We start from the raw sequence: 25,951 nt of genomic DNA on the forward strand, positions 1-25,951 counted from the left end.
CTCTGGAACGTGCTAGGAGCATTTCGCATTCCGAAAGCCATTACCCTATAATTAAGGAACGCATCAGGAGTTACGAACGCTGAAACCTCCTTAGCACGATCCGTTAAAGGTACCTGCCAGTATCCTTTTAGCAAGTCCAGTTTTGAGACGTATGTAGCGGAACCTACACGATCTACACAGTCATCTACTCTCGGCAATGGATAACAATCAGCCTTGGTTACAGCATTTACGCGCCGATAGTCAGTGCAGAATCGATAACTACCGTCAGACTTCTCCACCAGCAAACACGGTGAACTCCAGGGACTAATACTAGGCTCTGCGATTTGATTCTCTAGCATATACTGAACTTCCTTATCCAAAAGAGATCTTTTAATTGGATTAACGCGATATGGATGTTGCTTAATAGGTCGAGTGTTAAGTCCCACATCTATATCGTGCTCTATAACAGACGTTTGAGTAGGAATATCACCAAACAATATCGAGAAGTTCTTCACCAATTCCAAAACGTCAGTTTGTTGCACAGCAGACAAATGTGATAGTTGACTAGACAATGTTAGTAACACTTCAGAATTTCTCAACCGACCCTCAACTACACATCTAGAAGGTCCCACCTCTTCATACAACGGTTCCTGTACAGCCAAGCATACCGCAGCAGTCAGGTTTTATGCTGGGAGGAACATTTTTCAGAGACTTCTCCATACTCGACTCCCTCTCATGATAGATCTTTATCATATTAACATGGAAAACTTTGGAACTTTTACGGTGATCTGGGAGATGAATAACATAATCACGGTCGGAAAGTTTCTTTTCCACTACATAGGGACCACTATACCGGGCTTGCAGCGACCCTCCCAGCACAGGTAACAAAACCAGCACTTTGTCACCCGGTCTGAAACTTCGTTCTCTAGCTTTCTTATCATACCAGACCTTCATTTTACCTTGTGCTTTCTCAAGATTTTGTTTAGCTATTTCACGGACTCTGAAGACGGGTACGAAAATCAGTAACGTACTCAGGAAGTGTTTTACATTTTTGATCGGACAGCCAACTTTCTTTCAGGACTGTCAAAGGTCCACGCGGAGTATGGCCGAAGACCAAATCAGCAGGACTAAACCCGAGTGATTCCTGCACTACCTCACGTGAAGCAAAAAGTAGCCATGGAATTCCCTCCTCCCAATCTCGTTCTAGCTCGAAACAGTAAGAGCAAAACATAGATTTCAAGGTCTGGTGAAACCTTTCTAATGCGCCCTGACTTTCAGGATGAAACACAGATGAAAAATTATGTTTAATGTGGAGACGTTTAAGCACTTGCGAAAACATACGAGATGTAAAATTAGTACCTTGATCGCTCTGGACTACTTTCGGTAAACCGAACAGTGTAAAGAACTTAACAAGTGCTTTAGATATCGTTCTAGCCGTTATAGTACGTAACGGTACCGCCTCGGGAAAACGTGTAGTCGCACACATTATGGTCAGCAAGTATTTACAACCGGACTTTGAACGAGGAAGAGGCCCAACACAATCAATGATTATGTGCTCAAAAGGTTCAGTCACCACAGGAACCGGAAACAACGGAGCAGGAGGAATAGTTTCATTAGGCTTCCTGACGATTTGACAAGTATGGCAAGTTTGACAATAGCGGGACACATCTTTCTTCAAACCAGGCCAGTAAAAGTTCTGCAAAACACGATGGTATGTTTTTCTTACACCCAAATGACCAGCCGTACCATCATGAGCCACACTTAATATGTCTCGATAACCCACTGGAATCACAATTTGATCAACAACATTCCAGACACCAGACGAGTTAGAAGGCACCCACTTTCTCATCAATATCCCATCTCTGAGAAAGTAACCCTGGGGTGGATTCCCAAACGTCTGCTCTGTATGAGCGACTTCAAATAATGACGCAAGCGTAGGATCTGACCTTTGAGTGGCAATTAGTTTATCAGAAGACAGAGACGAATCAGTAAGATGAACCTTTTTCAGCACTCAGAAGATGCGGATCTAATTCCCCCTGTGGAGCAACAGAAGACAAATTGGTTAAATCAGAATTTTCGAACCACGTACCACTTAACTCTACCTCGCCTGAGATATGAGCATCAGGTTTAGCCATAGAACGTGTAACCGCACATGCTGAAAACACATCAGGGTGCTTTACAGCACACTCATCAGCAGTAGCATCGAGAGGTGACGATACAACTTCAGGTGGCACATTTGAACAACTCCACACACTGCCTCCAGCTAAATCGTTTCCCAAGATGAAAGTTATGTCAGGAATGGGCAAAGACGAACGAACACCTTCTATCACGTTCCCTGACACCAATTCAGAGTTCAAGTGAACACGGTGTAACGGAACTTCTATAACTCCCATTTCGAAACCTCGAACTAGAGCAAAAGTACCAGTAGCGGTCTTTTCAGACAACGGTAATACTCCCTCCAAAATAAATGACAAAGCAGCCCCAGTATCTCCGAGGATGCTAACTGGCACACACTCAGAACTAGACACGGACACAGTTCCACTATTCAGGAATGGCCCAAATCCAGCCTTCTCGGGCTGAATCATGGAGTCAGATGAAAAAACAGATTTTGAAAGAAAATCACCTGAAATCAAACCAACAGACTTTGGGCTGGACTTCTTTTTAAGAATGGGACAGTTTGCAATTAAATGTCCAGAAGCTTTACAATAAAAGCAAGCCCTGTCATCATAAGGAACGACTGTTTTATTGCCAGATGATCTTTTCGAACTTAAAACTGATGAAGAAACAGGAGATCGGTCCCACGACTTCTCCTTAAATGCTACCTTATGCGTCAGCACAAAGTCATCAGCTAACATAGCAGCGTTGTGAAGCGTCTCAGCTTTCTGTTCATTTAAATACGTAGAAAGAACAGCAGGCAAACCATTTTTAAAATCTTCCACCAACATCAGTTGTCGCAACTGTTCTCTGCTTTCAGCTTTTTTGGATGCGCACCATCGATCAAACAATATCTCTTTCTCATGCGCAAACTCCACATAAGTCTGATCAGAAAGTTTTACATAATGTCTGAAACGCTGTCTATACGCCTCCGGAACTAATTCATAGGCTTTTAGAATTGCTGATTTCACGGTTTCATAATCTGCTGCTTCGTCTATAGTCAAGGCAGAGTAAGCTTCTTGTGCCTTACCAGTGATTACGCATTGCAGTAATAAACACCAAAAATCTGCAGGCCACTTTAAAGTAATCGCAACTCTCTCAAAATGACTAAAGTATTTTTCAACATCCCTTTCGCAAAAAGAAGGGACCATCCTCCGATTTCGTCCCACATCAAATTCAGAGACAGCAGCACCCTTCTTAGTGGCCATTTCTAATTCCATTCGTTTTAATGCAAACTCATGATCCAATTCACGTTTTCGTAACTCTAACTTTGCATTTTCAAATTCCAACTCTTTTTCTTTCAAAGCTAATTCTCTCAAACGAATGGCATGATCTCCCATAGAAGGACCAGCCGTTTCCTCTGCTAAGGGTCTTTCTAGAATACCCAACTTAACCAGGTTACTTTTCAGTATGCTCCGCAAAGTTACCTTTAAATTCCTGTCCTTAGAAGTTATTTCTATTTTATAAAACTCTGCTATCTGCAACAACTGTTCCTTTGTATACAATGAAAGCAGTTCTTCAGAAGGAGATTCCTGAAAAACATCCACCACCGAAGCCATTTCAAACTTCGAATAAACGAATGAATATCAAACGTACATGCACGTATTCAAACAACTTGCTCTCACTAATTAACGATCATTTACACAACTAAACAAACGCGGCTAACAAACTAATTGTAACTAACAGCGATCCCACAGAAAAATGTACTTACCCTATAACAAGTTTAATTTTACCATCTAGTCTTCAGTGGCGTTAGGGGCTCGGGGCGGCTTTAAATGCTAAACTCATGCCCACCTGCGCACCGATCCCATTAACAAGATCAGCCACACGTGAACTGAAGCGTACCCCCACTCCGAATAACTACTAAAAATAAAAAAGGCAAAATAACAAAGTGGCAAGTCCAACCTACCCGGCGACTACAAAAATATAGGGCAAATACTCACGTGGGACCACAGCAGTTACACCAAACACTTTCCAGGACGGGCAAAATACGTCACACATTTTCCCCTACACATGGAAAAACAAAACAAAAACGTAATAGTTTCGGACGAGCCCCCAATTATGTTACGACCGCGGCCATAACACAAGAGAGGACATAGACAACTCAGCTCGTACAATAGGGGTTTATTAACAAAATGATATAGACATAACGATAAGAAAATGAACCGGGGTAAAACACACAACAAGAGAGCACACAGAACCGCCGCCGAACACCCCGCCCGCCACGCAGGTTTGGCCGCTTAGACTTCTTATGCCAAACATACAGGATCCACAGGTGCCGGCAATCAGTGCCTAATAAAACAAAGACACAACATACTCGCCCCCTAGAGGACAAACCAATCATAACAGAATAAATGAATCACACATACATGAATATGTAACAATGTCTGCTAGTAGATTTCATTACAGTACTTTGGTTTCTCAAAACAAAACTAATCTAAGGAATCTGAAAGTGGGATAATTATATTACACCACCTTAGAAAAACAAACAAACAATCAGAAGAGGAACAGTAGATACAAAAAAAGCAGATAATATATATTTCCTTATATTAATTATAGTTAATTATAATTATTTAGAATAAAGAATATTTGGAGTATAGCAAACAAATAGTATGGAGTGTAAGGTATAGGCTATTTATATTTTGCAGCTAGCTTGGCTTTGTTTTGTTGGCCATTTTATCATTAAAATAAAAATATATATATTTAAATGACTTAAATATGTATAAGTAGTCATTTGTACTATTTATAGCAGATGCTGGAATAATTTACAAATTTATTCAATTGTCAAATTAATGATGTATAATTGATTCATTAGACTGATATTGCCACCTAATGAAACTTAATGTAATGTTTTTAATCTAGCTGTGATTAGGCAGAGTGGTGTTTTGTAACACATTTCGTTTTATTGTTGTTTAAAATATACATAAAGAGATAACCGGAGTAGAGTGAGTTGAGTGACTCTATCAAGAACTCTGCAACTCCATTTGTAGAATTACCGGACTTCAGTCAGTCCCCGGGAGTTCGTTCACCTGAGTCAAACTTGGCAAGTCCAAACTACCAAGGTCGCAAGACCCAGCTTTGCGTAGGCCTGTTTGTTTTACTGAAATCACATGACTTTGGCAGTTTTATAAACGCTCTGAATCACTGATTCCAAACCAAAGATTCATAGGTTTGGAAGCTTCAAGAAGCAGTGATTCGACATCGCTCATCACTATCTACCGGTAATGCAAGTTTTTGGCTGCATCGCATGTTTTGATCTGCGCATCTGAGATAAATTACAGTGTCGTTTGGCCATACATGCTGACAGACAAGTGAAAATCATCTAATTTTGAAGACAAAACCTAATGATAGAGCTGGAGTAGCGTTTGAGGTTAGTAGTGATCGAGCAGGAATGTGATGCAGGATCATTTCAATCTTCATGATTCTTTTAATAATTATGTTATTGTTAAATGTTAGATCACTGAAATAAACGACAGTGACATTCTTAAGAAGTTTTATTTGATATAGCCTGTCTCTTTTTGTTGAATTTGTGTGATATAATTCTGAAAATGAATTTTGAGTGGTCATAATATTCATCATATGAATAATAGGCTGTATTGGACAAACAATAAATAGCAATTGTTTCTAAAAATATTATTAATTCATTTTATTATATAATATTATATTTTAAGAGCAGATCTTCTTTGAGGTTGATACATTGATGAAATTCAGGTGAGTTGAATGTTTATGCACTTTATAGCATCCAATGGAGGTTTTACCAATAAAACTAAACTTTTGTTTGGACAATTCAAGTCAGTGTGATAACACTTAACATTTAAATTGTTTTTATGTCTGCTAGTAGATTTCATTACAATACTTTGGTTTCTCAAAACAAAACTAATCTAAGGAATCTGAAAGTGGGATAATTATATTACACCACCTTAGAAAAACAAACAAACAATCAGAAGAGGAACAGTAGATACAAAAAACAGCAGATAATATATCTTTCCTTATATTAATTATAGTTAATTATAATTATTTAGAATAAAGAATATTTGTAGTATAGCAAACAAATATTAGTATGGTGTGTAAGGTATAGGCTATTTATATTTTGCAGCTAGCTTGGCTTTGTTTTGTTGGCCATTTTATCATTAAAATAAAAATATATATGTTTCTTTGTTTAAATGAGGATGAGAAATTGAAAATGATTCCTTCATGTGATGATATGAGATGTGTTTTGTCTTATATCAGGATGCCCATACGTGTGGTTTTATTTCTAACACTTACTGGGCTGTGTGTCGCGGATTCCACAGGTATGTTTATATGTATATGTTTAGAATAATACTAGTAAAAAGGCCTGGATTTAAAAATCATCAAAAAAGGTAATCGTTGTGTATACTATCATTACATATTTATCAGATTAATTTAATAACATTCTAGGCTGAAATATTGAAAATCTATTATTTATTTATTTATAAAGACTCTTTACTTGTGACAGAATTTGTTTTTGTATCTAATAATGTCTGTATAACTGTTATTATTTTAATAACAGTAGTGGACACACCATCGTGCCTGTGTTTCAAATGAGTATTCTTCATTAATTTGAATGTTGTCAGTAACACACAGGCCTATGTAATATTCTTACTGAACATTTGGTAACCTATAAGGGATAATGTACATCATCAAGACAGTTATCTCAAAATAACTCATGGCTACATGACTACATGACACAAAATATTGTTTAAATATTTTATTAGCTCACTTGTAATAAATGCAAATCATCCATGAAATAGAAAGAAAAGAAAAGCTATTGTTTATTATTTTATGTTGAACAGGGAATCTTGCTCTTGGAGCCGCAGTTGTTCAGTCTTCCACAATCTATGGAGGAGAAGCTCAAAGGGCTGTCGATGGCAACATGGATTCAAATTGGTATCATGCTGCATGCACTCATACTAATGCGGAAAGAGACCCCTGGTGGAGAGTTGACCTGGGGCAAGTCTACAGGGTAACCAGGGTTAACATCCTTAATCGTGGAGATGCTGTTCCAGAGAGGATAAATGGAGCTCAGATCCGTATCGGCAACAGCCTGAAAAATAATGGCAACAATAATGAGCTGTAAGTATTGTCTCTCTCTTAATACTTACACAAATAGTTAGAAAATTATTAAATAAGATAATATTACTTTGAATAAATCCTTTTAATATAAAAACTTGCTTTTGACAGAAGTATATTTAATAGGGCTGGACAATTAATCGCAGTTTCCATGTAATCACACTTAAATTGAGTTGGCTTATCGCGATTTTAAAAACGGAAAGGCTGCAATTATTATTATTATTTTTAAAGATGATGATGAGCTTCTTACACAGAATAAGGCAGTCGTGTGTTTATTAGTCATGTTTAATCAATCAAAGCGTTTCAATCTTCTGTTTATTCAGATACAGTGATGATGTCTGATAGGGAATGATGTGTGTTATACTTCTGCGGTAGGGCATTTTTGTCGTGTGTGTGTGTGAGACGCCCTCTGGTGTTCAGAGTGATATATGTTGTGTGTGTGAGAGACGCCCTCTGGTGTTCAGAGTGATATATGTTGTGTGTGTGAGAGATGCCCTCTGGTGTTCAGATTGTGTGTGTGAGACGCCCTCAGGTGTTCAGAGTGATATATGTTGTGTGTGTGTGAGACGCCCTCTGGTGTTCAGAGTGATATATGTTGTTTGTGTGTGAGACGCCCTCTGGTGTTCAGAGTGATATATGTTGTGTGTGTGTGTGAGACGCCCTCTGGTGTTCAGAGTGATATATGTTGTGTGTGTGAGAGACGCCCTCTGGTGTTCAGAGTGATATATGTTGTGTGTGTGTGAGACGCCCTCTGGTGTTCAGATTGTGTGTGTGAGACGCCCTCAGGTGTTCAGAGTGATATATGTTGTGTGTGTGTGAGACGCCCTCTGGTGTTCAGATTGTGTGTGTGAGACGCCCTCAGGTGTTCAGAGTGATATATGTTGTGTGTGTGTGAGACGCCCTCTGGTGTTTAGAGTGATATATGTTGTGTGTGTGAGACGCCCTCTGTTGTTCAGAGGGATATATGTTGTGTGTGTGTGAGACGCCCTCTGGTGTTCAGAGTGATATACACTCACCTAAAGGATTATTAGGAACACCTGTTCAATTTCTCATTAATGCAATTATCTAATCAACCAATCACATGGCAGTTGCTTCAATGCATTTAGGGGTGTGGTCCTGGTCAAGACAATCTCCTGAACTCCAAACTGAATGTCAGAATGGGAAAGAAAGGTGATTTAAGCAATTTTGAGCGTGGCATGGTTGTTGGTGCCAGACGGGCCAGTCTGAGTATTTCTGAGTTACTGGGATTTTCACGCACAACCATTTCTAGGGTTTACAAAGAATGGTGTGAAAAGGGAAAAACATCCAGTATGCGGCAGTCCTGTGGGCGAAAATGCCTTGTTGATGCTAGAGGTCAGAGGAGAATGGGCCGACTGATTCAAGCTGATAGAAGAGCAACTTTGACTGAAATAACCACTCGTTACAACCGAGGTATGCAGCAAAGCATTTGTGAAGCCACAACACGCACAACCTTGAGGCGGATGGGCTACAACAGCAGAAGACCCCACCGGGTACCACTCATCTCCACTACAAATAGGAAAAAGAGGCTATAATTTGCACGAGCTCACCAAAATTGGACAGTTGAAGACTGGAAAAATGTTGCCTGTGTAACGATTGTTGTTCCCAATGTGGCCTTAACACATCCCACACAACCGTCACAAAATTCAAATGGACGACGCACACAAGACTCTGGTTGTCTGTTTTTTCTTTTATTCTCCGCAGCAATGATATTCGTGTGTCTGAGAAATACATCAAAATGTATTATTAGACAGGGTGATAACACTGCAGACATAAACCACGCAGCAGTGTCAACCATTTTCTGCTGAACTCGGAACAACTTGTAACAATTTCATGTTTAACAAAATGACAAAAATAAACATGAAAATCACATACCTGATAAATACATCAAAATGTATTATTAGACAGGGTGATAACACTGCAGACATAAACCACTGAAATAAGAAAAACTTAAAATGAGGGTGACTGTGTGTATTCCATTAAGCTATCTGATGTTGCATCAGCAGTAGCACGTTAATTTCACCGCATGAGTCACGAGGGACAACGAAAAACACTCAAGGTTTCCATCGGACATATAAACCCATCCAACTCACTGCACATTTGTTAATATAATCACTACAAACGTTTACATCTGAAAAACTCTTATTAAACACACTTTTATCACTTTTTTAAAACACCATAAACAGGAGAAAAGAGAAACACGCTTACCGCAGCAGTGTCAACCATTTTCTGCTGAACTACGGTAAGCACGCAAGGACAAAATAACCACTAGGGGGCACCAAAATACCGTTAGATTTAAATTTACCTTCTAATTTCATGGAATTCTACATCCATTAATATCATTATAATTAATGTTCTTTTTAACTCCGTTACACCTGGTCTGATGAGTCTCGATTTCTGTTGAGACATTCAGATGGTAGAGTCAGAATTTGGCGTAAACAGAATGAGAACATGGATCCATCATGCCTTGTTACCACTGTGCAGGCTGCTGGTGGTGGTGTAATGGTGTGGGGGATGTTTTCTTGGCACACTTTAGGCCCCTTAGTGCCAATTGGGCATCGTTTAAATGCCACGGCCTACCTGAGCATTGTTTCTGACCATGTCCATCCCTTTATGACCACCATGTACCCATCCTCTGATGGCTACTTCCAGCAGGATAATGCACCATGTCACAAAGCTCGAATCATTTCAAATTGGTTTCTTGAACATGACAATGAGTTCACTGTACTAAAATGGCCCCTACAGTCACCAGATCTCAACCCAATAGAGCATCTTTGGGATGTGGTGGAACGGGAGCTTCGTGCCCTGGATGTGCATCCCACAAATCTCCATCAACTGCAAGATGCTATCCTATCAATATGGGCCAACATTTCTAAAGAATGCTTTCAGCACCTTGTTGAATCAATGCCACGTAGAATTGAGGCAGTTCTGAAGGCGAAAGGGGGTCAAACACAGTATTAGTATGGTGTTCCTAATAATCCTTTACGTGAGTGTATGTTGTGTGTGTGTGTGAGACGCCCTCTGGTGTTCAGAATGATATATGTTGTGTGTGTGATAACTCTACCTCTCATTCCAGCCTGACGATCCGACGGTAGCTGATCGTATCTCAGCCTGCCTGACAGACATTTTTGGCTGGATGAAGGACCACCACCTTCAACTAAACCTTGCGAAGACAGAGCTACCCGTGGTCCCGGCCAACCCAACACTTCACCACAACTTCACCATTCAGCTAGGCTCGTCATCCATAACTCCATCTAGGTCAGCCAGAAACCTTGGTGTGGTAATTGATGATCAATTGAACTTCACAGACCACATTGCTATAACTGCCCGGTCATGTAGATTTGCCTTGTACAACATTAGGAGGATCAGGCCCTTCCTATCAGAACATGCTACCCAACTCCTTGTCCAAGCACTTGCTTTATCCAGACTTGACTATTGTAACGCTCTCCTGGCTGGTCTTCCAGCTTGCACAGTCAAACCTCTGCAACTGATCCAGAACGCCGCAGCTAGAGTTGTCACGATCCACACACACACAGGAAACAAGAGAGATCCAATTTGCAGTATTTTATTTTAAGGGTAATCCGTACTCACAACCAGTCCAGGCAAAGGTCAAATCCAAAAAGGCAATCCAAAACATAAAAGGTAAACACAGGCAAACAGACTAGAATATAAACAGAAGTGTGGGGACAAAGACAAGGACTCCGTGACAAACACTAAAACAGACAGGGTATATATATACACAAGGAAATAACAATGCTAATGGGGAACAGGCTGAGTGCAATGATAAGTGATAAGGGACAGCTGAGTGCAATGAAAAGACAAGGATCATGGGGGATGTAGTTCAAGAGTGTGATGGACACCGTGGGGAAGGAGGACATCTAGTGGTGACCCAAGGAACATAAACCAGACACTGTGACATAACCCCCCCTCTACGGAGCGGCTACCAGACGCTCCAAGACGTGACAGACAAACAAAAGTCCAGGCGGGAGGTGGACTGGTGGAGGATCAGGGGGAGGGATGGGGGGCCAGGTCCATGGAGGGAAATGGGGACAGGGAGTGACAGTTCATCTGGCGGCCAGGGCGGAGCAGAGAGTCCATCGGGCGGCCAGGGCGGAGCAGACAGTCCATCGGGCGGCCAGGGCGGAGCAAACAGTCCATCGGGCGGCCAGGGCGGAGACTTTCCCTCGGGCGGCCAGGGCGGAGACTTTCCCTCGGGCGGCCAGGGCGGAGACTCTCCCTCGGGCGGCCAGGGCGGAGACTCTCCCTCGGGCGGCCAGGGCGGAGACTCTCCCTCGGGCGGCCAGGGCGGAGACTCTCCCTCGGGCGGCCAGGGCGGAGACTCTCCCTCGGGCGGCCAGGGCGGAGACTCTCCCTCGGGCGGCCAGGGCGGAGACGACCCCTCGGGCGGCCACGGCGGAGACGACCCCTCGGGCGGTGGAACTGGCACCACCGGCTCAGGAACAGGAACTGGCACCAACGGCTCAGGCACTGGAACTGGCACCAACGGCTCAGGCACTGGAACAGACACCACCGGCTCAGGCACTGGAACAGACTCCACCGGCTCAGGAACTGGAACAGACTCCACCGGCTCAGGAACTGGAAACGACCCCTCGGGCGGTGGAACTGGCACCACCGGCTCAGGAACAGGAACCAACGGCTCAGGCACTGGAACTGGCACCAACGGCTCAGGCACTGGAACTGGCACCAACGGCTCAGGCACTGGAACTGGCACCAACGGCTCCGGAACTGGAACAGACACCACCAGCTCAGGAACTGGAGCAGACACCACCGGCTCAGGAACTGGAACAGACTCCACCGGCTCAGGAACTGGAACAGACTCCACCGGCTCAGGAACTGGAACAGACTCCACCGGCTCAGGAACTGGAAACGACCCCTCGGGCGGTGGAACTGGCACCACCGGCTCAGGAACAGGAACTGGCACCAACGGCTCAGGAACAGGAACAGACTCCACCGGCTCAGGAACTGGAACAGACTCCACCGGCTCAGGAACTGGAACAGACTCCACCGGCTCAGGAACTGGAACAGACTCCACCGGCTCAGGAACTGGAACAGACTCCACCGGCTCAGGAACTGGAACAGACACCACCGGCTCAGGAACTGGAACAGACTCCACCGGCTCAGGAACTGGAACAGACTCCACCGGCTCAGGAACTGGAACAGACTCCACCGGCTCAGGAACTGGAGCAGACACCACCGGCTCAGGAACTGGAGCAGACACCACCGGCTCAGAAACTGGAGCAGACACCACCGGCTCAGGAACAGACACCACCGGCTCGGCGGCGGCCATCTTGTCCGAAGACACAGGCTCGGCAGACGTGACTTGAACAGGCTCGGAGGCGGCCATCTTGTCCGAAGACACAGGCTCGGCTGCGGCCATCTTGTCCGAAGACACAGGCTCGGCAAGCGTGACGTGAACAGGCTCGGCGGCGGCCATCTTGTCTGAAGACACAGGCTCGGCGGCGGCCATCTTGTCCGAAGACAAAGGCTCGGCGGCGGCCATCTTGTCCGAAGACACAGGCTCGGCGGCGGCCATCTTGTCCGAAGACACAGGCTCGGCGGCGGCCATCTTGTCCGAAGACACAGGCTCGGCGGCGGCCATCTTGTCCGAAGACACAGGCTCGGCGGCGGCCATCTTGTCCGGAGACACAGGTTCGGCGGCGGCCATCTTGTTCGGAGACACAGTCTCGGCGGTGGCCATCTTGTCCGGAGACACAGGCTCGGCGGCGGCCGGCAGGGTGAGCAGCTTGGACGGGGCCGACAGGGTGAGCTGCTCGAGGACAGCCTCCAGGATGACAGCGGGCTGTTCGGGGACAACCTCTGAGACGACAGCGGGCTGCTCGAGGACGACCTCCTGGACGACAGCGGGCTGCACGGGCGCGGCCTCCGGGATGACAGCGGGCTGTTCAGGCACGACCTCTGGAACAATAGTCTCGGCAAAAAGAGACTCTGGTCTGGCGGGCTGGGGAATTGATAGCGCTGAGACCCGTGAAATTCCCAGCCTATCGGCTGTTCGGACAGATGCCAGCGGCTGATCGGCCAGCTTGGATATCAGTCCACTCCACCCTCGGACGGGTCCAATGGAGGCAGCCATGCTGGCTGATGAGGCAGTCCATGGAGGGTCTCGCTTTGCGGCCGACAGAGACACTGGCTCGGCGGTGGCCATCTTCTCCAGAGACACAGGTGCAGGGTCCGCCCTCCCGTCAGGAAACGCAGATGTGGACTCAGTCATCCTGTCAGAAAAAACAAACCGGTCTGACATAATCCACCGGCTACGTCTCTGCAGATAATTAGTGAACCCCCAGAAGTCCAGAGTCTCCAGCCCCATCATCTCACAGCGAGGTAATGGGTTATCAAGGCAATTATTAAAAAGGTCTTTTAGTGCCGCCTCATTGTATCCCATACCTCTTGAGAGAGTCCAAAAAAATTGAGCTAGTCCACCCACCGACTGTCCCTGTTGGCGTAAAGCCATTAAATTACTGAGTCGTCCCCTCCTCTCTTCTTTGGTGGTAGGGGGACAGATTCGGAAACCCGTACTGCTGGATCCTTGCATGACGGAGTCCTTCTGTCACGATCCACACACACACAGGAAACAAGAGAGATCCAATTTGCAGTATTTTATTTTAAGGGTAATCCGTACTCACAACCAGTCCAGGCAAAGGTCAAATCCAAAAAGGCAATCCAAAACATAAAAGGTAAACACAGGCAAACAGACTAGAATATAAACAGAAGTGTGGGGACAAAGACAAGGACTCCGTGACAAACACTAAAACAGACAGGGTATATATATACACAAGGAAATAACAATGCTAATGGGGAACAGGCTGAGTGCAATGATAAGTGATAAGGGACAGCTGAGTGCAATGAAAAGACAAGGATCATGGGGGATGTAGTTCAAGAGTGTGATGGACACCGTGGGGAAGGAGGACATCTAGTGGTGACCCAAGGAACATAAACCAGACACTGTGACAAGAGTGGTCTTTAACAAGCCGAAAAGGGCACACGTCACTCCTCTCCTCACAAAATTGCACTGGTTGCCAGTTGCCGCTTGCATCAAATTCAAGTCACTGACGTTTGTCTACAGAACGACCACTGGTTCTGCTCCCTTTTACTTTAACTCTTTACTTCAGACTTACGTGCCATCCAGGAACTTGTGCTCTGCAAGTGAACGACATCTTGTGGTGCCATCTAAAAGAGGCACAACATCTCTTTCTCGGACCTTTACCATGACTGTTCCCTGCTGGTGGAATGATCTGCCTAACTCAACCAGAGCTGATGAGTCCATAGCCACTTTCAAGAAACGGCTGAAGACACTTCTTTTTCGACAGCACTTGATCCAGTAATACTAACACTTTCTCTACTACTCTATTCTATTCTGTTCTTGGAAAAAAAAATAAAAAAATAATTCTGCGTTAGATTAAACTGAGAAGGGTCATAGCACTCGCATATTGTTGTCCTACTGTTAGTTTTACTGCTTCTATTGTTCTCATTTGTAAGTCGCTTTGGATTAAAGTGTCTGCTAAATGAATAAATGTAAATGTAAATGTGTGTGTGAGACGCCCTCTGGTGTTCAGAGTGATATATGCTGTGTGTGTGAGACGCCCTCTGGTGTTCAGAGTGATATATGTCGTGTGTGTGAGACACCCTCTGGTGTTCAGAGTGATATATGTTGTGTGTGTGTGAGACGCCCTCTGGTGTTCAGAGTGATATATGTTGTGTGTGTGTGACGCCCTCTGGTGTTCAGAGTGATATATGTCGTGTGTGTGTGAGAGACGCCTTCAGGTGTTTACTACTGATCAGCTGCTGCACTGACAAACTGGGCATAAAATAATCGCAGCTTTTGCCAAATAGTGTGCGGCTTCAGTGCGATTAATTGTGCAGCCCTAATATTTAACATGTTTCATGCAGTTTTGATTCGCCCATCTCTATTTCTCTGTGTGTCTTCACAGGGCTGCAACTGTTGAGTCCATCCCAGCTGGAGTCATAAAAACATTTGATTTTAAGTCTATTAAGGGGCGATATGTCAACATTGTTATACCTCGGAGCTATGGATATCTCACTCTGTGTGAAGTCGAGGTGTTTGCAGGTAAAAGACAGAAAGAAGACTCTGTGATAGAATTTGTTTATGTTCTTATTAATGTGTGTATAACTGTTATTATTTCCTTAACAGAAAAGTACACACCAACATATGTTCCAAGTGAGTGTTCTTCATTACTTTGAATGTTGTCAGTAACACATAATATAACATTATATTCTTACTTAATGTATTCTTACAAATAATATTCTTACTGAACATTTGATAACCAATAAGGGATAATGTACATCATCACAGTTTTTATCGCAACGTAAACCCTGAAAGGTTGATCAGGACCCCGTCTATTACATGACTACTAACCACAAATAAATAATTTTGGACACAAAATATTAATTTGAATTGAAATATTATATTAGCACATTTTATAATAAATGCAAAGCTTCCATGAAGAAAAATATTCCTAGCAAACCAAACAAACAAGTTCAAACAAGGCAAGGCAAGGCAAGGCAAGTTTATTTGTATAGCACATTTCATACACTATGGCAATTCAAAGTGCTTTACATAGAAAGGAATACAAAATAATAACAAAATGAGAGCAAGAAAAATTAAAACAGTTATTAAAAAGGCTATGGCAATTTGAAGTGCTTTGCATAGAAAATAAAAACAAAATAAAAGCACAGGAAATTAAAACAGTTACAAAAGGAAATTAATTAGAAATAAAATACAGTGTAATCGGTCGGACGCACAGAGGCACAGTGCTCATTCAGTAATTGCATAGCTAAACAGATGTGTTTTGAGTCTGGATTTGAAAGTGATTACTGTAGGAGCACATCTGATCTCCTCTGGAAGCTGGTTCCAGCATAATAGCTAAAAGCAGACTCGCCATGCTTAGAGTGAACCCTTGGTATTTCTAGCTGATATGATCCTAATGATCTGAGTGATCTGTTGGGTTTATATTCAGTGAGCATATCTGCAATGTATTTAGGTCCTAGGCCATTGAATGATTTATATACCAGTAATAATACTTTAAAATCAATCCTAAATGTAACTGGGAGCCAGTGTAAAGACCTGAGGACTGGTGTGATATGTTCATGTGTTCTGGTTCTGCTCTGCGTTCTGTATGAGCTGCAACTGTCTTATGGTCTTTTTGGGAAGGCCAGTGAGGAGTCCATTACAGTAATCCACCCTGCTGGTGATGAAAGCCTGAACAAGTTTCTCTAAGTCTTGTCTGGAAACAAAGCATCTAATTCTTGCAATATTTTTCAGATGATAGTATGCTGATTTAGTTATTGATTTGACATGACTACTGAAACTAAGGTCTGACTCCAGAATCACACCAAGATTCCTGACTGAATTTTTAGTTGTTTGACCCCTAGAGTGAAGGTATGCGTTCACCTTGAGAACTTCATCTTTGTTTCCAAACGCAATGACTTCAGTTTTGTCTTTGTTTAACTGAAGAAAGTTTTGGCACATCCAACTGTTGACTTCATTAATGCATTGGCACAGGGAGTCAATGGGGCTGTAGTCGTTAGGCGATAGAGCTAAGTAGATCTGTGTGTCGTCTGCATAGCTGTGGTAAGAGATTTGGTTCTTTCTCATATTTGGCTCATTGGGAGCATATACAGGTTGAACAGGAGTGGTGCAAGAATTGAGCCTTGAGGGACTCCACATGTCATGGATGTCCACTCAGACTTATGGTCTCCTATACTCACATAATAACCTCTCCCTCCTAAGTATGATCTAAACCATTTTAGGACTATCCCAGAAAGCCCCACCCAGTTTTCCAGCCTGTCAAGAAGTATGTTGTGATCGACTGTGTCAAATGCAGCACTGAGGTCGAGTAGTACCAGCACTGATAATTTGCCTCTATCAGTATTTAAGCGAATATCGTTAATTATCTTTATGAGCGCTGTCTCTGTGCTGTGGTGCGGTCGGAAACCAGACTAGTATCCATTCAAGCTTAAGAATTTATTCAGCTGATTGAAGACAACTTTTTCAATGATCTTGCCTATGAAAGGAAGATTTGAGATCGGTCTATAGTTGCTTAATATGGTCTTATCCAGATTGCTCTTTTTCAGGAGGGGCTTGACAACTGCAGTTTTCAGGGAGTTTGGAAAACTCCCAGAGAGAAGTGAGGCATTTACCACTTCTAGAAGATCTGCTTCTAAACTGTTTAACACACTTTTGAAAAAAGATGTGGGAAGTGTGTCAAGAGCGCAGGTTGATGTTTTAAGGTGCTGTACAGTTTCTTCCAAAATTTTGCCATCAATTTCTTCGAAATCAGACATAGTGACTACTTCCTCAATATCATCAATTACACTTTTATCTTTGAGTTAAAAGAATCAGGGAGAAGATCAACAGAGTCAACTGGTGTTAAGGATATAGCCTTCATAAATAGTACACTGGTGTTCTCATTTAAGCATCTCTTCTTGACAAACACAGATCTAGCTTCAGTGGCAGGAGAGATCAATATATCAAAGAAAATACAGAAATGATCAGACAGTGCTGCATCCTTAATAACAATCGATGAAATGTTTAGACCCTTACTGATAAGTAAATGTAGAGTGTGTCCACGATTGTGTGTGGGTCCATGTACATGCTGAGTCAGATCAAAAGTTTTTAAAACAGTTTTGATTTCTTTTGTCATATTGGTTTCTGCATTATCTATGTGGATGTTAAAATCTCCAGCAATGGCAAAACAGTCAAACTCTGAGGTAATTGTTGATAACAGTTCTGTAAAGTCCTCAGCAAAGGCTGGAGAGTATTTTGGAGGCCTATAAATAATAAGTAAAATGCTTGGAGCACCTTTAAACACAATACCCAGATATTCGAAAGACGGATAATTCCCAAATGATATTTGCTTACATTGATAGATATCTTTAAAAAGCGCAGCTAGACCCCCACCTCTCTTAACAGCTCTGCAGACACTCATAAAAGTAAAGTTAGGAGGGGCTGCTTCATTGAGGATTGTTGCACTGCAGCTGTCTTCTAGCCAAGTTTCATTTAGAAACATAAAATTCAGATTGTATGTGGTTATTAAGTCGTTGACTAGAAGTGATTTATTTTTAAGTGAGCGGATATTTAAAAGTGCTAACTTAACAGTCTTACTTTTTGTCCCCAAAGCAATGTTAGTTTGACATGTAATAGGCACCAGATTAGATGGGTTTGCTGTATGGCTTTTGAAGGCCTTAGACTTTTTAGCATGTAATATAACAGAAATAGAGAAAGATACAGGAACACTGGGTTCCCGCTTGTTCTGTAAACATTTGAGAAAGTTACTGTTATCAAAGCAGGGACCCGACACATATCACTGAGAGCTGGTATCAGTTGTTTTTGGTTCACCTCGAGCAGATGGAGGAGGGTGTGGGCCCTGGCGTTGTGGCAGAGGGCGAAGAGCTCTCACAGGAGGGATAGGGCGAGCTGGGCCCGCAGGCTTTGGTGGTTGCGGTGCCTGCTGTTTTCTGGTTGATATCTGGGGGCTCCCAGCAAAAGAGTGGGATAGTTTGGTTCCAGCATACACCAGTTCTTCCATTTTCTCTGAGAAGCACAGAAGTGGAGATGCTGGAGAGAGGGATAACGTGTCTGGTGAGAGGGGCGGAGGCTGTAATATGTTGTCCTGGCTTCCCTGGCTGTTTTCCAGAATGTCGTCCTTGGGTGCTGAATCTTGGAGCAGTTCTGATGTCACAGTCTGTCTGTGGTGAGCTCTGTGGGCAGGGCTCAGCTGAGATTGTGTCCGTGAGCAGAGGCTGTTGTGGCGGAGTGGTGTTAGCATTGTCCTTGTGTGATATGTCAACCGAATGTCCATTAAGGTGATGAAGTGAAGTCCTGTGGTCATTCATACTGTGTCCAGGTGTGTGTGCGCCATTCAGGTTGAGTGGATTGGCACACACTACTGAAGGGTGATGGAGGGAGAAGTTAATGTTTAGCACTCTTGAAGCAAGTTTGTTTGGGTGATGGCCATCCTGTTGAAACAGTTGCCTCTGACTCCAGAAAAGATTGAAGTGGTCAATGAAGTTCACTCCTTTTATATTGCAGGTTTTTTGCAGCCACGTATTAAGCCCAAGCAACCGTGAAAACCTGTTTGTTCCTCTTGCTGGGAGAGGTCCACTGATGAATGTTTGAACTTTCAGTCTTTTAAGTGTTTCAAAAAGTTCATTGAAATCCTTCTTAAGAAGTTCTGACTGCTCTTTATGAATATCATTCTTCCCCACATGTATGATGAGTCGATTTGCAGTCTTATGTTTCATCAGAATGTTCTGAAGTTCCCTGTTTACATCAGAAGTTGTTGCTTGTGGAAGGCAGCACGTAGTTGTATCCCTGCTGCTAATGTTTCTGATTATGGAGTCTCCCACTATCAGAGTCCTGGGCTCGGCTGCTCTCTGAGCTGAGTGCCGCTGTCTGCTCGACCTTGAGCACCAGTTAGCATCAGTGTTAGATACTGGCTGATTCAGTCTGTGTTAGATCACATTCATCACGTTTGGGGATTCCTCATTTACATTCATTAGTACTTCAAATCTGTTCTCAAGATGTATAGGCGGTGGTAGCAGACCAGTGTTTGCAATCCTTGTCAGAGCAGTATCTGGGGTAGAGGATGCTACTGTGGCAATATGTGATGCTCGTGACAATCTGATGTCTCGAGTGCCTTTGGGTCTCGCTCCCTGTTTGTGCCATCGATTTGTAAGTCGATTGGCTTGCTTATCTACACTCAAGATGGCCTGTCGAGGAGCACTAGATTCATGGGACTCACCGGTATGTATGCTTTGTTTCAAGAACTGCAATCCTTTGTAAAAGTCTGTGGCAGTTAGTGCAGCAAGTAGATTCTTGAACCAGAAGAGGCATTTTCTCTCTTATCCTTTTGAATGTAGGCAGTTGTGTTTCCCTTCCCTGGAATGTAAGCTTTCAGTGGGAGGCTGGTCGGATAGAAAGAATTCAGCTTTTTGTAGTATTCCAAGCTTTGTCGTTTGAGCACTGTGCCGAAGTTAAAATTAGGTGATAAAAGGAGATAAAATATAAAAGGAGATAAAATATAAAAATATAAAAGCGATAGAGCAAAGCGCGGAGCAGTAAGCAGGAGCGTCTGAACAGTAGCAGAGCAGGAAGTCCTCAACAAGACAAACAATTAAGGGATAATGTACAGTCATGTACACCAAATAAATAATTACATGGACATATTGATTTGTGATGAAACCATTTTAAATTCCTACCTGTTTATTATCTTAGAATCCATTACAGTGTAAAAAAAAAACTATTATTCTGGCAACAAGATGAACACTTCAGTCTTAATACTAAAAATACTTCTTAACATTTAAACACAATACGCAACTACAACCAGAGACTCAACTGGCACCAGTTGTGTTTGTATGAAACGAGAGAGAGCGGGTCCACAGTGTGATATAACGGATGAGCTGTGTGTTATCCAGCGTTACTGTTGATGACGGCCATTATCTGGGAATATCAGACCTCAGAATGTGGCGACTGACCAATCAGAATCAAGTATTCCAGAGAGCCGTGTAATAATCATTTGGATTACATAGTTTTCCTTTATTTTGCCGATCTTATTGGTATTATACTTCAGCACATTAAAGTAAAAAAAAAGTTAATTATTTTATGTTGAACAGGGAATCTTGCTCTTGGAGCCGCAGTTGTTCAGTCTTCCACAATCTATGGAGGAGAAGCTAAAAGGGCTGTCGATGGCAACATGGATTCAAATTGGTATAATGCTGCATGCACTCATACTGATATGGAAAGAGACCCCTGGTGGAGAGTTGACTTGGGGGAAGTCTATGAGGTAACCAGGGTTAACATCCTTAATCGTGGAGATGCTGTTCCAGAGAGGATAAATGGTGCTGAGATCCGTATCGGCAACAGCCTGGAAAATAATGGCAACAATAATGAGCTGTAAGTATTATCTCTCTCTTAATACTTACACAAATAGTTAGAAAATTATTAAATAAGATAATATTACTTTGAATAAATCCTTTGCTTTTGACAGAAGTATATTTAATAGGGCTGCACGATTAATCTCAATTTCCATGTAATCGCACTTAAATCGAGTTGGCTTATTGCGATTTAAAAAAAAACGGAAAGGCTGCAATTATTATTATTATTTTTTTAATGTGCAGCTTGTCAGTGATGTACGGCTCTGTAAACGCTGCTCCATCTGAAAGCACTGTGAGTTTGAGTCACTTATAACGGGCATTTGAAAAAACAACACGAGTCAAACATCTTTCCAAATATGAGAAGCATTTATGAACCTCTTGACCAACAAAAAAACTATATTTAATAACAGGCTTTTACTCGCTTCATAAACTCACTTCATAACGACAGTTGAGCTCCTTCTGTGAGATGATGAGCTTCTTACACAGAATAAGGCAGTCGTGTGTTTATTAGTCATGTTTAATCAATCAAAGCGTTTCAATCTTCTGTTTATTCAGATACAGTGATGATGTCCAATAGGGAATGATGTGTGTTATCATACTTCTGCGGTAGGGCATATTTGGCGTGTGTGTGTGTGTGTGTGTGTGTGTGTGTGTGTGTGTGTGTGTGTGAGACACCCTCAGGTTTTCAGAGTGATATATGTTGTGTGTGTGTGTGTGCGAGACGCCCTCTGGTGTTCAGAGTGATATATGTTGTGTGTGTGTGTGTGTGCGAGACGCCCTCTGGTGTTCAGAGTGATATATGTTGTGTGTGTGAGACGCCCTCTGGTGTTCAGAGTGATATATGCTGTGTGTGAGAGACGCCCTCTGGTGTTCAGAGTGATATATGTTGTGTGTGTGAGACGCCCTCTGGTGTTCAGAGTGATATATGTTGTGTGTGTCTGAGATGTCCTCTGGTGTTCAGAGTGATATATGCTGTGTGTGTGAGATGCCCTCTGGTGTTCAGAGTGATATGTGTTGTGTGTGTGAGACGCCCTCTGGTGTTCAGAGTGATATATGTTGTGTGTGTATGAGACGCCTTCTGGTGTTCAGAGTGATATATGTTGTGTGTGTGTGTGTGCGAGATGCCCTCTGGTGTTCAGAGTGATATATGTTGTGTGTGTGTGTGAGACGCCCTCTGGTGTTCAGAGTGATATATGTTGTGTGTGTGTGTGTGCGAGACGCCCTCTGGTGTTCAGAGTGATATATGTTGTGTGTGTGAGACGCCCTCTGGTGTTCAGAGTGATATATGTTGTGTGTGTGTGAGATGTCCTCTGGTGTTCAGAGTGATATATGCTGTGTGTGTGAGATGCCCTCTGGTGTTCAGAGTGATATATGTTGTGTGTGTGAGACGCCCTCTGGTGTTCAGAGTGATATATGTTGTGTGTGTATGAGACGCCTTCTGGTGTTCAGAGTGATATATGTTGTGTGTGTGTGTGAGACGCCCTCAGGTGTTCAGAGTGATATATGTTGTGTGTGTGTGAGACGCCCTCTGGTGTTCAGAGTGATATATGTCGTGTGTGTGAGACGCCCTCAGGTGTTCAGAGTGATATATGTTGTGTGTGTGAGAGACGCCTTCAGGTGTTCAGAGTGATATATGTTGTGTGTGTGAGACGCCCTCTGGTGTTCAGAGTGATATATGTCGTGTGTGTGTGAGAGACGCCTTCAGGTGTTTACTACTGATCAGCTGCTGCACTGACAAACTGGGCATAAAATAATCGCAGCTTTTGCCAAATCGTGTGCGGCTTCAGTGCGATTAATTGTGCAGCCCTAATATTTAACATGTTTCATGCAGTTTTGATTCGCCCGTCTCTATTTCTCTGTGTGTCTTCACAGGGCTGCAAGTGTTGAGTCCATCCCAGCTGGAGTCATGAAAACATTTGATTTTAAGTCTATTAAGGGGCGATATGTCAACATTGTTATACCTGGGCGCTATGGATATCTCACTCTGTGTGAAGTCGAGGTGTTTGCAGGTAAAAGACAGAAAGAAGACTCTGTGATATAATTTGTTTATGTTCTTATTAATGTGTGTATAACTGTTATTATTTCATTAACAGAAAAGTACACACCAACATATGTTCCAAGTGAGTGTTCTTCATTACTTTGATTGTTGTCGGTAACACATAATATAACATAATATTCTTACTTAATGTGTTCTTACATATAATATTCTTACTGAACATTTGATGAAGGGATAATGTACATCATCACAGTTTTTATTGCAAAGTAAACTCTGAAAGGTTGATCAGGACCCCGTCTATTACATGACTACTAACCACAAATAAATAATTTTGGACACAAAATATTATATAATTGAAATATTATATTAGCACATTTTATAATAAATGCAAAGCTTCCGTGAAAAAAAATATTCCTAGCAAACCAAACAAACAAGTTCGTTGCTCAGACTCGCTCTCCCAGTTTAAAACTAAATTAAAGACACATCTCTTCAGCCAGGCATTCATATAATACTTTTAATCTTACAGTTAAATCCAACCTCTAGTTCATATAGACGCCAGAGGAGAACTGGCCCCCGACTGAGCCTGGGTTCTCCCAAGGTTTTTTTTTTCTCCATTAGGTCACCTGATGGAGTTTTTCGGTTCCTTGCCACTGTTGCCTTTGGCTTGCTCAGTTGGGGATATTTGGGGATATTTAATTTAATTAATCAATCAACGATACTATTGATCAGCATTACCAAACGTGGACGTTCCACTAGAAACAAACATTGATGTATTGTTTTAATTTAATACTGTGAAGCTGCTTTGATACAACCTATGTTGTGAAAGGCGCTATATAAATAAACTTGACTTGACTTGGATAATGTACACTCATGTACACCAAATAAATAATTACATGGACATATTGATTTGTGATGAAACCATTTTAAATTCCTACCTGTTTATTATCTTAGAATCCATTACAGTGTAAAACAAAACAATTATTCTGGCAACAAGATGAACACTTCAGTCTTAATACTAAAAAGAATGAAACAATCAATAACTATAACAGAGACGCAACTGGCACCAGTTGTGTTTGTGTGAAACGAGAGAGAGCGGGTCCACAGTGTGATATAACGGATGAGCTGTGTGTTATCCAGCGCTGCTGTTAATGACGGCCACTGACCAATTTGGCGACTGACCAATCAGAATCAAGTACCAGTATTCCAGAGAGCTGTGTAATAATCATTTGGATTACATAGTTTAGCTTTATTTTGCCGATCTTATTGGTATTATACTTTAGCACATAAAAAAAAAAAAAAGTTGTTTATTATTTTATGTTGAACAGGGAATCTTGCTCTTGGAGCCACAGCTGTCCAGTCTTCCACATGGGATGCAGGAGAAGCTCAAAATGCTGTCGATGGCACCAGGGATTCAAATTGGTATGATGTGTCATGCACTCATACTGATGCGGAAAGAGACCCCTGGTGGAGAGTTGATTTGGGGGAAGTCTATGAGGTAAACAGGGTTAGCATCCTTAATCGTGGAGATGCTGTTCCAGAGAGGATAAATGGAGCTCAGATCCGTATCGGCAACAGCCTGGAAAATAATGGCAACAATAATGAGCTGTAAGTATTGTCTCTCTCTTAATACTTACACAAATAATTAAAAAAAAACTTAAATAAGATATCATTACTTTGAATAAATCCTTTTAATATGAAAACTTACCTTTGACTGAAGTATATTTAATATGCTTCATGCTGTTTTGATACACCCGTCTAATTTCTCTGTTACTCTGTGTGTCTTCACAGGGCTGCAACTGTTGTGTCCATCCCAGCTGGAGAGACAAAAACATTTGAGTTTAAGCCTATTAAGGGGCGATATGTCAACATTATTATTCCTGGGCGCAATGAATATCTCACTCTGTGTGAAGTCGAGGTGTTTGCAGGTGAGCAATAAAAGTAGAGAGACGTTTGTACTATTTATACTTTGTGTATTTTGCATTAATGATTTTTCCCCTGATTTCATTGCCAGATAAAGTGGAATGAGAGGGTGTTACGCCACAGTCCACTGATCCTACAAGCAAAATACCAAACTACGGTTTTCTGAGCAATACTAATATTGCACTTTTTTCATTTTCATTTTACCTATGCAGATCTTATCCTTAAGATAAATGATAAGTTTCAGTGCACATTCAGTAAAGGTTTGAAATGTTTTTTAAAATGCACCTGATTCTTAACCCCAGTTTGATCCAGGGGTTTGTCTATTTACCCATCTTTGTTTATCTTTCTGCTTTCTAAATCAATAAATTACTACAGCATTGTATGTTGTATTGTATGTTTCTGGATCAAAAATGCTCATTTGGATATTTACAATGAGGAGGAGGTATAGTGTTACAGCTTCCCATCTAGAGTTGAGGAGCTGGTAACAAAGTGAGGAATTATATTTTAATATAAAAAGAGAAAGAAAAAGAAAACCATGGAGAGAACAAGGATTTCCAACCTTCTGTCCCAGAATCAACAACACAACCACCAATTCAACCAATATTAACTTTTAATTTTCTCCTATAAAGAGGGACAAAAGGAACAGTAACAAAACCAGAAATATCAATATCAAAAATAATAGTAATAAAAATAGGGGCAATTGCTTTAGTGGAGAGTTTTGCCCAAATAATGGGGAAAAAAATGGAAAAAAAACGAACCCAGAAATCTCTTTAAATTACCTGGAGAAAGATAATCCAGAAATATAGCTGCGAGCAGCGATTGTGGGCCCAAGCCGGTGACACCGCCACCCCGGTGCCTTTA

At 42.3% G+C, this 25,951-nt stretch overlaps 1 protein-coding gene across 5 annotated transcripts; it reads left to right on the forward strand.

Annotated features, from left to right (window-relative positions):
• The first annotated feature begins 5,239 nt into the window (after window positions 1-5,239).
• LOC307162664 (uncharacterized protein) lies at window positions 5,240-25,496 on the forward strand. Of its 5 annotated transcripts, none has more exons than XM_079878147.1 (12): window positions 5,240-5,503; window positions 5,805-5,844; window positions 6,364-6,425; window positions 6,948-7,227; window positions 15,210-15,346; window positions 15,431-15,457; window positions 20,914-21,193; window positions 23,047-23,183; window positions 23,268-23,294; window positions 24,496-24,775; window positions 24,959-25,095; window positions 25,182-25,496. In XM_079878147.1, exons 2-12 carry the CDS (start codon window positions 5,834-5,836, stop codon window positions 25,193-25,195), a joined length of 1,392 nt encoding a protein of 463 aa, XP_079734273.1. In that variant the 5' UTR covers window positions 5,240-5,503; window positions 5,805-5,833; the 3' UTR covers window positions 25,196-25,496. The 5 variants fall into 5 exon arrangements, with proteins under 5 accessions (XP_079734273.1, XP_079734272.1, XP_079734275.1 ...); XM_079878146.1 differs by having other exon boundaries at window positions 5,810-5,844; XM_079878149.1 differs by lacking the exons at window positions 5,805-5,844; window positions 6,364-6,425.
• Window positions 25,497-25,951: the final 455 nt, after the last annotated feature.

This window comes from Squalius cephalus, assembly GCF_949319135.1.
Source record: "Squalius cephalus genome assembly, chromosome: 8".
NCBI classification, from domain to species: Eukaryota; Metazoa; Chordata; class Actinopteri; order Cypriniformes; family Leuciscidae; genus Squalius; species Squalius cephalus.

Bases quoted from the DNA above. Each gene is read 5' to 3' on its own strand.
- LOC307162664 (XM_079878148.1), top strand. From the start codon at position 6,281: ATGTTTCTTTGTTTAAATGAGGATGAGAAATTGAAAATGATTCCTTCA. The intron at 23,184-23,267 runs GTAAAAGACAGA...TTTCATTAACAG, and splicing joins TGAAGTCGAGGTGTTTGCAG to AAAAGTACACACCAACATAT. The intron at 23,295-24,495 runs GTGAGTGTTCTT...TATGTTGAACAG, and splicing joins CACACCAACATATGTTCCAA to GGAATCTTGCTCTTGGAGCC.